The sequence below is a fragment of the Cnephaeus nilssonii genome (genome assembly GCF_951640355.1).
Source record: "Cnephaeus nilssonii genome assembly, chromosome: 2".
Lineage (NCBI taxonomy): Eukaryota > Metazoa > Chordata > Mammalia > Chiroptera > Vespertilionidae > Cnephaeus > Cnephaeus nilssonii.
In genome coordinates, this window is record NC_137073.1 from 64,512,091 (window position 1) to 64,529,945 (window position 17,855).

General features: G+C 39.6%; 1 protein-coding gene across 2 annotated transcripts; it reads left to right on the forward strand.

Annotated features, from left to right (window-relative positions):
- The first annotated feature begins 95 nt into the window (after positions 1-95).
- Positions 96-13,997, forward strand: ARRDC3 (arrestin domain containing 3). Of its 2 annotated transcripts, none has more exons than XR_013814400.1 (8): positions 96-632; positions 4,529-4,610; positions 6,305-6,452; positions 7,324-7,426; positions 7,935-8,191; positions 8,528-8,690; positions 8,923-9,115; positions 11,278-13,997. XR_013814400.1 is itself a non-coding variant. In XM_079788012.1 (8 exons), the coding sequence occupies exons 1-8, from the start codon at positions 353-355 to the stop codon at positions 11,332-11,334; spliced, it is 1,245 nt and encodes a 414-aa protein (XP_079644138.1). In that variant the 5' UTR covers positions 96-352; the 3' UTR covers positions 11,335-13,997. The 2 variants fall into 2 exon arrangements, 1 of the variants encoding a protein (XP_079644138.1); XM_079788012.1 differs by having other exon boundaries at positions 8,961-9,115.
- Positions 13,998-17,855: the final 3,858 nt, after the last annotated feature.

Sequence of the window (17,855 nt, forward strand, 5' to 3'; positions counted from 1 at the left end):
CCGCGGCGTGCGCATGCGCACCGGGGTTGTTTTTCACAAAGCTGCTGCTCTTAAAGTGAGCTGGCAGCCTCCGACCGCCCGTCTTTGTACGGAGACCGCGGGGACGAGCGGGAGCGCGGAGCAGGAGCCTCGCTGCTGCTGCTGCTGCTGCTGCTGCTGCCCTGACTTTTTAAGAAATCTCAATGAACTATTTGTGAGGCATCGCTGATCGCGCCTGGGAGCTTTCTCCACGGCCAAGACACCGATCAGGGTTAAGTGAAGATCCCATTTTATATGCGATCTTGACTTTTGTGGGGTGTTTTTTTTTTTTTTGGTCTTACATTATATTTTTATAGATTTTTTTGTTATAAACATGGTGCTGGGAAAGGTGAAGAGTTTGACAATAAGCTTTGACTGTCTTAATGACAGCAACGTCCCTGTGTATTCCAGTGGGGATACAGTCTCAGGAAGGGTGAATTTAGAAGTTACTGGGGAAATCAGAGTAAAATCTCTTAAAATTCATGCAAGAGGACATGCGAAAGTACGCTGGACCGAATCTCGGAACGCCGGCTCCAATACCGCCTATACACAGAATTACACTGAAGAAGTAGAATATTTCAACCATAAAGACATCTTAATTGGACACGAAAGAGGTAAGTTTTTTTTATATGATTCAGAAATCATTAACCCTGCTTTCTTGGGGGAATGTACCCTCTAGTTTTTCTGAATTAATATAATTCTACTCCCGGCATAACCCGCAGCAGTGTGATAAGAGACGAGCAAAGTTGGACGATGTGGATTCCCCTTGACATCCGTCGTGTGTGGAGTCGCGGAGCCCGCAGGCATCTGCAAAGTGACTGCAAACTGCGCTCACTCCGCCCCCCGCCCCGGCTCGGCCGGTGCCGCCCGCACTGGCCATCCGTTTGCACCGCACTTCAGTGCTGCTTAGACCCGACCCAGGGGCTTCGCTAGTGTGTTTGTAACCGAATTGCCAGAAGCTGCAGTCCAGTGTGAGATTTCTTTTCCCCTGGCACTCTGCAACCTTAGATCTTTTTAAAAACTAAGCTTCCCATCAAGAAATGGAATAACATCTTTGAGCGGGTTCATAGGTGTTATTTCATGTTTAATATTGACACGCAAAAGACTTGAGAGAATTGATCATTGTTCTTTGGCAAAGGGTTTCTGGGGCTTATTTTGACATATGGTATGGACACCCCACGTGTTTGGGTTTTTTTTCCCCCCTATTTGCAGTTCCTTTAGAAATGAATTATCATTCATTCTCTATTCGAAAGGACTTTTACCCATTATATTCATAGGTTTCAAATCAGGCTTAGAAGCCATTTAGGGCAATGTGCCTTTCTGAGCATCATGCCTAACTTTGAAACGTGCATTCAATGAGACCCACGCCAGTCAGATGAAATTGAAAAGTATTCGGCACATCGGTTTTGATTTTTGGTTAGAAAAGGGGCGATGAAGGGTTGTCAAACATTGGAAGGGGCCCGAGGTTTCCAATCTGTTGTTTAAATCGCTACATGGTGGAATTATAGAAGACTCTAAGCTTGTTTTTCTAAGTTTCCACCCTTTGTTAGAAGCGGTTCAATCCTGTTTGGGACCAGTTCTGGGGGGTGGCGAGGAGGGGCGCTCCCTCCGCTCTCCGCAGATTGGCTGCACGCGTCAGGTGGTGGCGATGACTTAATTCCTAGACCAAGAAGAATATAGTGTTAAAACTGGTTATGTAATTTTGTACTTCTCCTTTTTAATGCGATATTTAGTCCAAATGCGGGCTATTTTCGAAAAGTGGAGCACATTTTTACCTTCATTTTCAATGTTAAATATGCACATGCCTGAGGAAGTGCTGATGGAACCAAAGCAAGTGTAGAAATAAAGGATGCTTTCAGCCACAGCGTTAATGCACTGCTTTTAAAAAATATATATTAAGGTGAAATCAATTCTTTCGTTAGGTTTTCAGTTACACATAGGTAATTTGCATCCTGACATATTTCTAGTTCATCTCTCCAAGCAGTGACGCTGACCAGAAGCGCTAATGCCTAATGACAGGCGTCCTAGTTGTTGAAAAGCATAGACAGGAGTTTGTGGGAACCTTTCTGGATATTGCAGCTTTTTGTAAAATGGTGGGAAGAAACAAAGGTTTTTGTGTGTTTTTTTTTATAGAGTTGAGACTGTAGAACAACGACTTATGGGGACAAACACAATTTATTAGCTGCTCCATGATTTCATGGTAAAATAAACTATGGGCTTTTGACCCCACGAAATGCCCCTGAACGTCTGCAAAGTGCAGGCCAGCTCTGAGCCTGGAATACTTTCAATGACTTAAAACCGGGACCTCTCAAACTAGCCTGGCGACGGAGGCCCCGCCCCGCGCGGCCCGCGATAGGCGGAGCCGGGTTTGTTAGCCTGTTGCTAAGGCGATGCCAGCCTCTGATTGGATTGGGTGCCGGCGGTGGGGAGAGTGGGGCGCGCCCGTGGGGGCGAGGCTTGGAACCGGCGTGCGCCGGTAAAGGTCCCTCCCGAGCGGCCCCCCGCCCCTGCTCGCGCCCCTCCCCGGGCTTCTGGAGGTGCCCACGTCTCTCTCATCGCGTTCTGTCGCCCCACCGTGGCCTGTTTTGGGCCCCGAAACACAGGACTTGGGGTGTCAGAAGAGTGGACGCGAAAAGCTCCTGTCGGCCTTTTACAGTGCCGAGGGGCCCTGGGCGCAACTTGCGCTGCCAGTCCTATTCCGGGGCAAGTTGGGTGGACAGGGTTCGCGGGAGCCCATTCTCCTGTTTTCCGAGAGGAAGGCGTCAGATACCTTCCGTGAACGCTTGTTTTCCTCTGAGCGAAAGCAAAGCCTGTCTACCGACGGGTTACAGACCGGCTCCCTTGATTTGACCCCGGGGAGAGCGCGCAGAGGCTGGGCTGGAAGGGACGGAAAAGTGATGGGAACATCCAGAGCTGGGTAGGGCCTCGGCGAGTATTCCCTCCCCCGCCCACTGTTTTTCCGGGGCGTCTGGTCCTCCATCTCCCACCCGGCACCGTCCCGGTCTCCGTCGCTGCCATTGGAAAGGTTGTCAGGGTGGCCCGAGCCAGCTCGAACCGGTCACCGGCTGGGGCGTGTCAAACGGAAGCGCCGCGGCCGCCCGCCCCGCCCCGCCCCGCCCCCGGCCCAGCAGGCTAGGCTGCGCGGGCGCGCGCGCGAGCCGGCGACGTATGCCGTATGTATAGCGGGGCGCGCGGGCGGGGGCGCGCGGCGGCCGGCTGGGATCTGCTCGCGCCGGTTTAGGCCGGTCCTCTCCTGCTCCGCTCTAGTTCTTGATTGACAGCCCGGCACTTGTTTACCACGGCGCGGCCGCCGCCGCCGCTCGCTCAGTGAGACTGCTGAGCTGGCACAGACAGGAGCGCGGCGGGGAGGGAGGAGGGGAGGCAAACGTCGGGGGCTTAAAGGGCCCCCCGTTCACCAGCCGGTGTTGGCTGCTGAAACCCGTCCAGAGGGGTCGCCCAGAGGACGCGGGGAATAGTATACGATGAAAGCATCCGCACTTAGGCGCATTTCCCATTTTTATCAGGGAAGTGCCACTTTTCCGTGTCTGTTCAGTACTTTGGGGAGGGACAGTTAAGGGATGACCATTGCGTCCGCTTTCATGGTCAAGTGCTAGTGACCAAGATTTCTACGCCGAGAAAATGACCTGGATCCAGTTAGAACACGAAGAATAAATCATTTTAAAAATCCACAATTCCCCCACTCCCACTTTTTTTTGTTTTTTGGGGGTGTTTTTTTTTTTTTTTTGGTTTTTAGTTAATATGTTTTGGAGACATGTTTTACATAATCCAGTTGAGCAAAATAAATGGGTTTCTTAAAAGGAAAGGTCATCCCTGTCTTCCCGCCGCTGGCAGCCGCCCGGCTGGAGGGCAGGTCCCGGGGTGCGGGGCCGGCCGCCCCTCTTAAACCGGAGGCACGTTTTTTTATACAGATGCACATTTTTAGCTGTTGCTAGGACAGACTGGATATGGTCATCCTTTTAGGTTCAATAAAGAATTTATATTTTTAACGATGAAACTGACATTTAAAATCCCTGTGCCTTTTTTTTTTTTAGCTCCAACATCTATTTAACAAAGTTTTCTAATGGTTTTGTTACTGTCACATTCACATCTGGGTCGACTGGTTTCTAAAGGTGTATGTGAACCGTTCTCATTTTATATATATAGTTAATGTGATAAATTCAAGAAAATAATTGGAGAGGCAGCTAACCCCTTAGCAGGAAAAGGGAGCGGCGTCTCCAGCTGAGCGGGTGGCTCAGTGGGCACCGCCTCCCGGGGCGGGTCCTTCCCGCGGGGCGCCGGCCCGCACGCGCCCATTTCACAGATGAGGCAGCTGGAGTCCCCGGGCGTTCATTTTCCCCGGAGAAGCGATGAGAAGCGATGAAGTTGGAGTTAGAGCTCAGATCTCGCAGACTCCAAAACCTGTGGCCTTGGTTATCCGACCGTGCCACCTGCTGCGTGTGTGAAGGTTTAATAACGGGGTTTTTGTTCCTTTTCTTTTCCTGTGTTTTAGATGACGATAATTCCGAGGAAGGCTTCAACACTATTCCTTCAGGAAGGCATGAATATGCATTCAGTTTCGAGCTTCCACAGACGTAAGTATTAGAAGGAACAGGCACTTTCCATAGACATCCCTTCTTTTAAAATTAAAATTATTCCAAGTTTAAATGTTTTTAGTTTAAAAAAAAAAAACCCTTTTCATTACCGAATCTTGCTAGAGGAAAACAATGTGTTCAAAAAACAAAAAAAGCTATTTTATAATGTAGTGTGGCAAAATTATAGAAAGCAAAGCTTAATTCTTAGTGCTCTGCCTCAAGATTTATGAGGTTTTTAAAACTTGAATAAGATTTCATTTAACGTGAGTTGAAGGTGCTAGTAAAATAGTGAAGCCCTGTGTGCTTAGTTTACCATCAGCATTAGCAGAAAAGGGAAAACGTATCAAGTCTCATAAGTCATTTGTAAAAATGCAGGCTTCTTTCTTTTCTGCTAACGTTAACCGGCAGCAGTGAGCTAAGAACATAAACGCATTAGGAATATCCTGACTTTAGGAGTGATGTGCTTTGGATATGAATTCACTAGCTTTTGTGCAAAGAGCTATTGAGAAGGTCACACAAGAGATATTATGACTTGGACTTAAAAGGAAACATCCATCAGAGATACCTTAATATAAGGATTGGGATCTAATAGGAAAGGAAGATGGAAAAGTGGTATAATCTTAATGTAATAAAAGATGGTTAGAAGAGATTATTCAATGTTTTTAAAATAATGCCTTTAACAGATTATCCTGACAGGCAAAGTGGGACTTGTGATCATTGTTTTGGAGGATAAACTTACTAGAAGAATTTATCAAGTGCCAAATGTACATAATTCTATATCTTATCTGTAAAGCACTCATTTGAAATAAACTCTAAAAGACTAGCAAACTATTGCATTTTATTTCTCTGTGCTATGCAAATTAATGCAAGGCTCTAAAATGCAAAAAAAAAATTGTTTGTTAAAAACGTAACTACTCATTCTAACCTAAGTTAGCACTCTACCTTGTAAGTAACTGAAAACTGGGCATTTTTCTAATGAAATTATGAGAAAGAGACTAAACTCACTAAAATAAAATATTTCACAAGTAATAAAATGGGCAAAATTGCAGGTTCTGATTCCATTGATACAGGTCAATAGAAATGTTTCTTTTTCTTTAAGCCTATAGAGTAAAGTTTGAAAACAGCCAAAATAAAACATGAGAACACTGGGAAGTAAAAAAAAAAATTTAGTATTTCAGTGGACTTTATGAAATGTGAAATTTTTGAAACTATAATGACTATTCTAGGCCTTTTCTAGACCTTCTTAATTAGTTACTATAAAAAGATATTAACTCCTGGCAAATGAATAGTGGAGCACTATAGGGAATTTGGTCTGAATATTTAACCAGTGTCTATAATTTCTCAATAGAAATAGTAAACCATTCTTAACTTTATTTTAAATTAAGTTCTTGACCTTTTCAAGAATTATTAATTTCCAATTTTTCATAATTTTGCCACCAACATTAAAAGTAGCTGCTGCTTTATTTAAAGAGATTGTATATTTCTGGCTTCTTTAAGCAAAATTTCTATAATATTTACCAACTATTTGTTTTATTTGGAAACAAGACTTTTCCCCAATGACTTATCCCTTTGGAAATTTTCAAAAATTATGTGTGATACCTCACTGGTATATAAACAGTACAATATGCTAACCTGCTGTGTAATTATTAGAAAGAGGTATAATATTAATATATTGACCTTTATATTCTACACAGACCACTTGCTACCTCATTCGAAGGCCGACATGGCAGTGTGCGCTATTGGGTGAAAGCCGAATTGCACAGGCCTTGGCTTCTACCAGTAAAATTAAAGAAGGAATTTACAGTCTTTGAGCATATAGATATCAACACTCCTTCATTACTGGTAAGAATTGACTGAATTCTTCATTCTTTGTTTTGGCATACCAATACTAAAGAATAATCACCTAAACTTAAGCTGTAATTTTATAATTTTAAAATAGTGGCTTTATTTTAAAATTCAACAAAATTAAAACAAATAAATCTGTTCCCTGGATAATTGTAGTACAAGAGGAACAGTAGTATTAATTATTATTTTAACACAATATCACTTACTTTGAAAATACCATAATGGATAATTCGTATTGCTTTGCATTATTCCAATGTAGGGATGTCAAACGATGGGGAGATTGTCACTTTCTTCAAAACATTTAATTTCACCTTAAAAGAAATCCTTTTTAATTGTATTTTTTTCATAAGATTCAGATTTAACTTCAAAAACATTAATTGGTTTAAACAAATGATAACATCTTTAAGCAAATAAGAATTAATTTTTAAAATGTGCAGTTTTCCCTTTTTTACACATTAATTTTCACATTCTCAAAGAAAGATGTTAGCATTTGGGATTTATAACCAAATTGCTTTCCAAGCTGCATTTTTATTGAAGGCAGTTTGATAAACTGGAATGTGGAAAGGGTTTTTTTTGTTTGTTTGTTGGGTGGGTTTTTAATTAATATATATAATGTGGGCTAAAATGATGTTTATGGTGTTAAGCCTTGCACCCTTTTTCCTTAATTGAATAGGAACTTATATAAAAACAAAAATAATTCAGATCCATTGGTTAGTAAAAAATACATATATATGTATATTTGGCTACCAACAAAAAGCAGCACTGCTTTTAATTTTTAAATCTCCAAGAATTTAGATTGTATTTTAAAACATTTTATTACTCTCCCAACTCATACATTGATCTTTTTGTCTAAATTTGTTTCTTACAGTCACCCCAAGCAGGCACAAAAGAAAAGACTCTCTGTTGCTGGTTCTGTACCTCAGGCCCAATATCCTTAAGTGCCAAAATCGAAAGGAAGGGCTATACCCCAGGTACGTATGAAGTGGATTCCCACAATAAAACAATATTTTTTCACTTAGTTTTTGTGTTTATATTTATGGTAAATACATTCTGTGGTAAAATAACATAAGCTGTGCTTATCCAGTTTTCTTTCATAAATTGAAACTTAAGTCTCCTTTACTTTTATTTTTTTATTGATTTTTTTTTTTTTTTTTAAGAAAGAGAAACATCCATTTGTTGTTCCACATATTTATGCATTCATTGGTTGCTTCTTGTATGTGCCCTGACCAGGGATGGAACCCATGACCTTGGCATATCGGGGCAATGCTCTAACCATCTGAGCTACCCAGCCAGGGCCTCTCCTTTTTTAAAGAGCTACTGTAGTTCATTTTTATAACTAAGTTAATTGCCACTCTTAGGACAGCTTTTCATCCATGTAGTCTGCTGAACTTTCCAGCGTTAGCCTAAGAATCTACATTAGTTTTGGGGATTTTGTTTGTTTTGTTTTGTTTTCTTACCAGATAATTTTTCCCTCTCTAGGTGAATCAATTCAGATATTTGCTGAGGTTGAGAACTGCTCTTCCCGAATGGTGGTGCCAAAGGCAGCCATTTACCAAACACAGGCCTTCTATGCCAAAGGGAAAATGAAGGAAGTAAAGCAGCTTGTGGCTAACTTGCGTGGGGAATCCTTATCATCTGGAAAGACGGAGACATGGAATGGCAAGTTGCTGAAAATTCCACCCGTTTCTCCATCTATCCTCGACTGTAGTATAATCCGTGTGGAATATTCACTAATGGTATGTATAAATTTAAGGGGTTTTAAGTTTTAAAATCACAAGGATATCATTTTGTCTTACATCCAAGATTTGATATTTATATTCCACATAAGATATATACAAATAAATATAAATCTTTATATAGTTTGCATTGTAATTATTAATTTTATCTTATATGTATGTGAATGTATTAAAGGTATTTTACATATGGATAAACTTTTCTTATATATCATATGCATATAAGTAAAAAATGAAGTAAATGAGGACCTCAGATAACATTAAAACTGGGTTATTAGTTTTTTTAAAAGGAAATAATACTTGGCATTCTAAACCTTGCTTCTCCTTTTACTGTTTTAGGTATATGTGGATATTCCTGGAGCTATGGATTTATTTCTTAATTTGCCTCTTGTCATCGGTACCATTCCTCTACATCCATTTGGTAGCAGAACCTCAAGTGTAAGCAGTCAGTGTAGCATGAATATGAACTGGCTTGGTTTATCCCTTCCTGAAAGACCTGAAGGTAATTTGATATAATGTATATCTAACTTTAATCTCCTATTATTTTCAAGAACATAATCTTCTGATATTTTACAATTAAACTTTTGTCTATACCTAAAAAAGAGTGTATATGTCCCTAATGTTAGATTTAAAACCTAATCCCCCTAGTTTTGAACACAAAACAAATAATTATTATTTTACTTTGATATTTCTTTTTAATATCTACTATTTCTGTATATTTTGACATGCATCAGAACATGCTGTTCGAATTGCGTGTATCTTTTTCCTTCAGCACCACCCAGCTATGCAGAAGTGGTCACAGAGGAACAAAGGCGGAACAATCTTGCTCCAGTGAATGCCTATGATGACTTTGAGAGAGCATTTCAAGGACCACTGTTTGCATATATCCAGGAGTTTCGATTCTTGCCTCCACCTCTTTATTCAGAGGTAAGCAACAACTCCTCAAGTATAAAATGGGCTGTCTGTCTTGCATTGCAGACTTTTTAAAAATACAGTTAGTTTTTTATTATGATAATTTAGAAAAACAATTTAAAAACACAGATTAAAGATTAGATTAGGGTTGTCAATATTTACTGAGTAGGACTGTTCACTTCTATTGGTAAAATAATCTCACCTCATGCTTTTCAAAATGCCAGTTAAAGGAATAATTTACATTTTAAAGCATCAATAGAACTATCATTTTGCAAGCATTGATTAATAATTAAAATTTATCTTATCATCCTTTTCCAATTTAATTCTTGCATATTTTAACATTCTCAGCCATGAGGGAAAATAACATGTTTGCAATAACATCTTAAACCACATTTCTACACGTTAGATTATTTTTATTCATTTCATATTGATGACAGGCCCTTATGTTAATAAAACATGGCCCTTAGTAGGAAAAACAAACTTAGCAGCAAAATATTATATAACAATTAGAAAGGAATGTACAGTTCATTTGAGGATCAGCGTATTGGGCCCTGGAAATCAGGAGGGACTTCCCTGAGAAAAATTATTAAAAGTAGTACTCCTCAAAAGGTAGGGTAGTTCAGGTATGAAGAGCAAACAGCCAGTGCAAAAAAAAAGCCAGCATGTGCAAAGACAAGTAACTAAAAGGTGTGGGGGATGCAGCAATTTCAGTATACTTCAGAATGCATATATACAAAATACATGTTTTGAGGGGCTTTAAAGTTAGCCTTGATACCAGTATAATGCCAAATAATTTTGTAAATCACTGCAATTAGCTTTTTCCTTTTGGTTACTGTAATTGAAACAGATATTTTACAATGAAATATTACTCCCAAATAAGACATAAAAGGGATGTTTCACTCTTCAACAAATTGTCGTCGTTCCCCCCCCCACCAACATCATGACTGGAAGAGTCAATTTTCTTTTGAATCTAGCCAATATGACATGCACTTTATTCATTGATTACAGGATATTCACAATCTGTTTTTGCAAATTTTTGATTAGACATAAATTTTCTATCCAACTTTTCCTATTCATAAAATTTTCTATTCAATGCTAACAATGTTCTCCCTCTTATTACAGATTTTGTTACTACCTTTTTATTCAGACATTTCTGTCTTGCTTATTAAGTCAGGTGTTTCTCGTTGGATCTGAGGCTTCTTCACTGTCCAGGCATTTTTAAAAGAATGGCAATCTAAATATCTACTTTTAAGTAATGTGTCATAAAATTCTTCCTCCTTTTAAAAATGAACCAAAGAGAATTAAAAACTTTTAAAACACTAAATTGGTTCATGTTGTGATTTAGTTAACATCTAGTCACATAAAGGGGAGCTTAAAAAGCTATTTTTACTTTTTTTTTTCTTTACAGGATAGTTATTAAAAGAAAGAAAAGTTATTTAGCTTTTTTTCTTCAAAAATGGGATTTACCTAAAGTGTCTGAGGCACTTTGGATTGTCCCACATGTAAATGCAAGTAAATAGGTCTTATCCAAAAGGTCTTTCAGTAAAAGAAATGTATTAAACCCAATAATTTACCTTCCTGTGCCCTTTCCTTTATACCTGAGAAGCAACAAAAATACATTCACTTTTATTAAACGCATGTGTATATGAAATGCACTCCAAAGATAGAGAAGGTGGAAAGCCTCTCTATCTCTGGTGGGTTCAGCATTACTATTTCTTAGTATACACTATTCCTAGGCCCTTTCTGAAGTTTTATACCCATGAGTTACCAAGAATATTGTTTACACAACTGCATTCTTCCTAAAGCCTACAGAAGAGATTTTTTTTATAAAAGAATTAAGGGATACTTTACAAAAGGATATCATTGCTATAGAGATGTTTTACATTGTATTTGAGTCTTAAGTACTAGTAAGTGCTAAGTAAAACTCCATTCACTGGTAAAATTTAACCATTAGCTTTTGTGAAAGAGAACTAGTCAGGCATATTTTTATGAATGTTATTAATCTAGTAATTGCATATCAGGCACTTTATAGATAATACTAATACCCTTTCCTCCCCATATTAGCTACGTATGTCCTTTCTAATTAGATTTTATCAACTAATACTCACAATCTTAGTCATTTGCTACATTCTTACTAGACCTTATCAAGTAACTTTGAATTTTTTTTCTCTTTTAAGATCGATCCAAATCCTGATCCATCAGCAGATGATAGACCATCCTGCCCCTCGCGTTGAAGGAACATGTGGTTAAATCAAGTTGATGTGAATTCCAAACTGTATCTCTTCCCAGCTGAGGACAGAGAAGTATCTTGGAGACACGTTTTCAGAGGAAGTGGAGTTGCTTATGCCCAGAAAAATGGCAAATACGTGAAACAACCAGTGATCATGCTTTAGAAGCCTATAGCAACATTCTGGGACTGCTCCAACATGCTTGAAGATCTAAGCTTTTCTTCTTTGAAACTGGCACATACCAAGAGCAGTCGTCTTAGCCTATGGTCATACGTGTCAAGACACCACGTTATAAAGAGGGATGATTTCCTTCTTTTGATTTGAAAATTTGCACATGCTCAATGCTTACATTGTGCGGTTCAGTGTCACTACAGCTTTTTTTTTTTTTCCATTAATGCCAGACTCTTGATACTCATGTAAAACTTGTTTGTGGTCAGCACAACAAGGAACAAAAGAAAGCTTTGAAAAAAAAACTTTAACATGAAAAAAACGCACTGACATTTTTTTTTTATTTAATATAGCCTGGACTTTACCTGCGTATGCACATGCTCAGAATTGTCCTACTAGGCTGACCATGTATCACCTCTTCAGCTTGGATCCTATTGTGGATTTATTTACAAACATCAAATGCCTTCAAGCCAATCCTTCTTGCTGTATGTTTTGCAGCCTACTGTAGTAGATACGCAACAGATATGTGGGAAAAGAGATAAGAGGAGGAAGCTAATAAGAGACTTTGTCAAGATTGTATACCTTCTTGGTTTCTTTTAAGAATTTGTTGCCTTTCTACTATTACAGCAAAGCAGCATTTTGTTACTGACTGCCTAAAATCACTTAATCTCAGGTGAACGCATCACTTGCCAAACTGTTGGAATGCTATTTTGTGTTTTGTTGCACTGTTGAGTTATTTTTTTGTTTGGTTGGCTTTTTGGAGAGGGAAATTTGGAAAAGGGACATACACAAAAGTGATAACCCACCCGCATTCCCTTTTTATCATTACATATAAGAAGAAACTAGAAGAGCTAAGAATGGAGTAAAGAAAGGCAGTATGGCAGGCACCAGCAAAGAGTTAAGGGCTGTTGCTCTTAAAAATTATTGTGTTTTGTTTTTTTTTTAAAAAGTATGGAAGTTTTCCAGTCACGAGAGGAGGAGAAAATACATTTATTTTTATACACAGTTACTTAATTACCTCCAAACACATATGTTGGAAATCATTTTTGCTGGTGCAGAGTATTTTAATGAGCAGGAATAAATATCAAGTTATGATTAGAGAGCTCAATTTATATATTTTTTATCCTGCTCAAGATCTACAAAGCTTGAAAACCAGTTTATTCTAAAAGTGTATACCTTCAAAATTATAAATACTAGAATATGTGCTGGAATAATAAATGTTATATATTTTTATGTGTTTTTTTTTTCCATTACCTAAAGAACATTTTGCTAAACATGAAAAATCACTGACTTTGAGTATAAGTAGATAAGATAGGGAAATGATTACATCAGTAAATTATAGTTTATATTAAAGATAATTTACAGTTGGCTCATAACAAATATACCAGCATTCATGGTGACACTTAAAACAGCATTTTCTGAATACTCAGAAAATTGTCTTACTTTAGAAGGAATTCAGCTCTGGTGTTTTTGGAGAAAATCAGCATCTCTGATGTACAACATATGTGTGAAATGGGTGTTACATCTATCCTGCCATTTAACCCCTCAGTTAATAAGGTGACTGAAAATAATAGTAACTGGCTTGGTGCTTGACCTGGTTAATACTGTCTTAAAGCTTCATACAAAACAAATAGGCTTTTCCATAAGTGGCCTTTAAGAAAACATGGAAGACAATTCATGTTTGAAAAATGCTGACAGGGTGAAGAAAGCCCAATGTAAAAATGAATCGCGTTTTAAGTGATTCGGTTAAAGGGTTTGGGCTCCCGTAGCAAACTAATACTAGATAATAAGGAAATGGGGGTGAAGTATTTTTTTATTATTGTTAAATCATTTTGTGAATGCCCCCCTCAAAAAAAGCTAATGGAATATTTGGCATAAAGGGCATTTGGTGGTTTTATTTTTGTTTGGGGAGGGGGGTTGTCAGAAAATCCCTTTTCTTTTTTATGTCTAACTTCTAGGGAACAATTATTGATATGCATAGTATTGGAATACTTATCACCATATACTCATAAATAACACATGAAAGCAAGAATGACCAATATTCTGGCAATTGGCACTAGGTCACAAAATAATATTTCACAAAATTATAATTATATAAAACTTTATAAAATAAAGTTTTGTTTTTCCCATTAGAGTATTTCTTTACTTTTTTATTTAGAGGCATTACTTTACTCTTCCCTAAATATTGGTCAATTTCTGACATAAGACGTGAGGTTCACAGTTGTATTCCAGTATTCGAGATAGATTCCTGATTTTTCAATTAGGAAAAGTAAAATCCAAAATGTTAGCAAAACAAAGTGCAATATTAAATGTTTGCTTTATAGATTATACTCTATGGCTGTTTGTAATTTCTTTTTTTTTTTTTTTCCTTTTTTATTTGGTGCTGAATATGTCCTTGTAGGCTCTGTTTTAAGAAAACAATATGTGGGAAATGATTTGATTTTTCCTATTGCTCTTCCTTGTGGAAAATAAAGTGTTTTGTTTTTTTCTTTTTTGTAAAATTGTTTGAAGATTTATTTGAATCATATTAGTATCATACATGCAAACACTTAGGACTACAATTAAAACTCCAGCCATTCTGGGTAAGAATTGTTTCTAGATTCACTAAAGAAAATTACTTAAGGCTTAAAGGAATTTTGAATACTACTTATTGTTTTACTTAATAAGTCATTAAGTTATGGATACTACCTTATAAAACTTGTCATATATATGAACCAAACTTAACCAGGTAAAGTACTTTCACGTAGATACTAGTTCCCTCTCACTGTGATATGTCCAAGTTTCTAGTATTTCAATAAAATTGGACAGGTACATGCAAAAAAAATGAAGCTAGGTCACCAACTTACACCATACACAAGAATAAACTCAAAATGGATAAAAGATTTAAATGTAAGTCATGAAACTATAAAAATCCCCAGAAAACAGCCAGCAAAATCTCAGACATCTCTCATAGTATTTTTGCCCATGCATCTAGGGCAAGGGAAACAAAGGAGAAAAACAAATGGGACTACATCAAAATAAAAAGCTGCACAGCAGCAAAAGAAACCAACAAAATGAAAAGGGGAGCGTATTGTATGGGAGAACAATCTAATGGGTTAATATAAAAAATATATCAGGAAATCATTACTTAACAAAAGGAAGATAATCCAATTAAAAAATGGGCAGAGGACCTAAATAGACACTTCTACAAGTGGACATGTAGATGTCCAAGAGACATGAAAAAATGCTCAAAGTCAGTAGTCATCAGAGAGATGCAAATTAAAACTACAATGAGGTATTAACCACTTCAACCTGTCAGAATGGCTACCATCAACAAATGACAAGTGCTGGCGAGGATGAGGAGAAAAGGGAGCTCCTGGTACACTGCTGGTGGAATGCAGACTAATGCAGCCATAGTGCAGCCACTATGGAAAACAGTATGGAGTTTCCTCAAAAAATTAAAATATGGAACTGCCATTTGACCCAGTGATACCACTTCTAGGAATATATCCTAAGAAACTTGAAACACTAATCAGAAAGAATATATACACTCCTATGTTCATAGCAGCACAATTTACAATAGCTAAGATCTGGAAACAACCCAAGTGCCCATCAGTAGATGAGTGGATAAAGACGCTGCAATATATTTACACCAGGGAATACAATGCAGCATTAAAGAAGAAGGATCTCTTGCCCTTTGAGATAGCATGGAGGGACCTGGAGAGTATTATGCTAAGCAAAATAAGCCAGTCAGAGAAAGATAAGATCACGTGATCTCATTCATATGTGGAATCTAAAGAACAAAATAACCTGATGAACAAAATAGTTCCAGATAAATAGAAACATGGAATAGACTAATAAATCCCAGGGGGAAGGTGGGGGGTGGGGGGGGTGGGAAGAGATTAACCAAAGAACTTATATGCATACTAGAGGCCTGGTGCACAAATTCGTGCACATAGGGGGCAGGGACTGCAGGAGGTTGGCCGCCGGTCGCAAGAGGGGAGCCAGCCCTCAGCCCCCCTGGGAAAGGGGCCGAATCTGCCACCACCCTCCCCTGGTTCCCCTTCCCAGTGCGGGTCTGAAGGCCCCGGTGGGGTTGGGAGAGGAGGTGACCATCACGGGGCTGGGTGCGGAAGGAACCATGAGGTTCCCCTCCTCCTTCCCTCACCACCTTGCCACCACCGTAGCAGGTCGGAGGCCCCAGGGAAGGGACAGGATGGGAGTGAGACAACCCTTGTGTTGAGGTCTGACTTTCAATAGATCGCAGCGAGGGTGTTGCTCTGCTAGGTACGAAACCCCAACCCAGAAGCAGGTCTCTCCGAATGGTTTAGCACCAGGGGCCAATGGGGGCCAGCCGGCTGGGGGGAGGGGCTGTGGGAGAGTGGCTGTGAGAGCGCACTGACCACCAGGGAGCAGCTCCTGCATTGAGTGTCTACCCCCTGGTGGTCAGTGCGCACCATAGCGACTGGTTGACCAGTTGTTCCGGTCGCTTGGTCGTAACAGTCGCTTAGGTTTTTAGACTAGAGGCCCAGTGCATAATTTTGTGCACAGAGGTGGGGTCCCTCAGCCCGGCCTGTGCCCTCTCACAATTGGGACCCCTCAGGGGATGTCCGACTGTCAGTTTACGGGCCTAAACCAGCAGTCGGACATCCCTCTCGCAAACCAGGACGCTGCATGCACCAGTGACCATACTTCTCATACAGGTGAAAGGCATCTTGCTGTTGTATGGGCAGCTACATTTTTTTGCCCTGATTATAAAAAGTAGTACATAACATGATGCTTCTGAGGCAGTAGTACCATTTTCCCATCTTATGGGTGGAAAAACTGAAGCAGAGAGAAGTTAAGTAATTGGCTTTGTCACGCAGTTATAAGTGTCAGAATCAGGGCTGACCACAAAATGTGCAAGCCAGAGTCCATGCATGTCATCGCTGCATCATCCTGTTTTCTCAGTGTTAGAGTAGCCTTGCCAGGTTTTTAAATCTAAGAGACTGTTCCCAATATATAGGGTAGGGTCCCTAGGCCTGGCCGGCAATCAGGGCTGATCTGTGGGGCGACCAGTGGGGTGACTGGGGGGACTCCACTGGCACCCACATTGGCTGGCAGCATGGCACTGCCTGCTCCTTGGCCCCGCCCCCCACTGACTGGTCGTTCTGCTGTTAGGTTGATTTGCATATTAGGGTTTTATATAGATATGCATAACCCATGGACACAGACAATAGGGTGGTGAAGGCCTATTGGGGCAGGGGGATCGGGGGGGGGGGAGCAGGCTAGAAGTGGTCAATAGGGAAAAACAGGACATCTGTATACTTTCAATAATAAAGATAAATAAAATAAAAGTTACCATATTATTCTAATCTTATGAAAACACAATTTTTCTAACTTTTAAAACAGTAAAATTTTGAGAAAAAAATCTTTCTCAAAGAATGTCTAAATTTTATAGTTATTTGTAAAATTAGAAATACTTCTGGAATCACATTTAGAATTTATCTTTTAGTGTTTATACATATACTAGAGGCCTGGTGCATGAAATTTTTGCACGTGGGGGGGGGGGGTCCCTCAGTCCGGCCTGTGCCTTCTCACAGTCCAGGAGCCCTCAGGGGATGTCTGACTGACAGCTTAGCCATCAGTCAGACATCCTTAGTGCTGCCACGGAGGTGGGAGAGACTCCCGCCAGCACCACTGTGCACACCAGCCATGAGCCCTGCTTCTGGCTAAGCAGTGCTCCCTCTGTGGGAGAGCACTGACCACCAGGAGGCTGCTCCTGCATTGAGCACCTGCCCCCTGGTGGTCAGTGCACATCATAGCGACTGGTTGTTCTGCCGTTCAGTCGATTTGCATATTAGCCCTTTATTATATAGGATATGGATGAGCTGTCAAGTTGTATATGTGCCTTACTATATGATTCTTCCATATTCTCATATATATATATATATATATATATATATATATATATATATATATATACAAAAACATATTACAAAGAAGCAGACAAATATGTTTATAATCCATTTCATAGAAGTATACTGTCATTTTTGTTGATTAAAAGCAAGTAATCTGCCCTGGCCAATGTGGCTTGGTTGAAGCGTCATCCCTTACACCAAAAGAAGGCAGGTTCGATTCCCAATCAGGGCATATACCCAGGTTGAGGGTTCAATCCCCAGTTGGGGTTTGTACAGGAGGCAATTGATGTTTCTCACATCTACCTTTCTCCCCCTCCTTCTCTCCAAAGTCAATTTTTTTTTAAAAAAGCAAGCAATCTACCCAACATCCTCATACAATAAGGAATGGGAAGAAGAATGATAACATCAAAAGGGGAGGCCTAGGTTCTGTGTTCAGTAACTAGAAGTTTCCTTGAACAAGATGTGTGCATTTTGATTTCT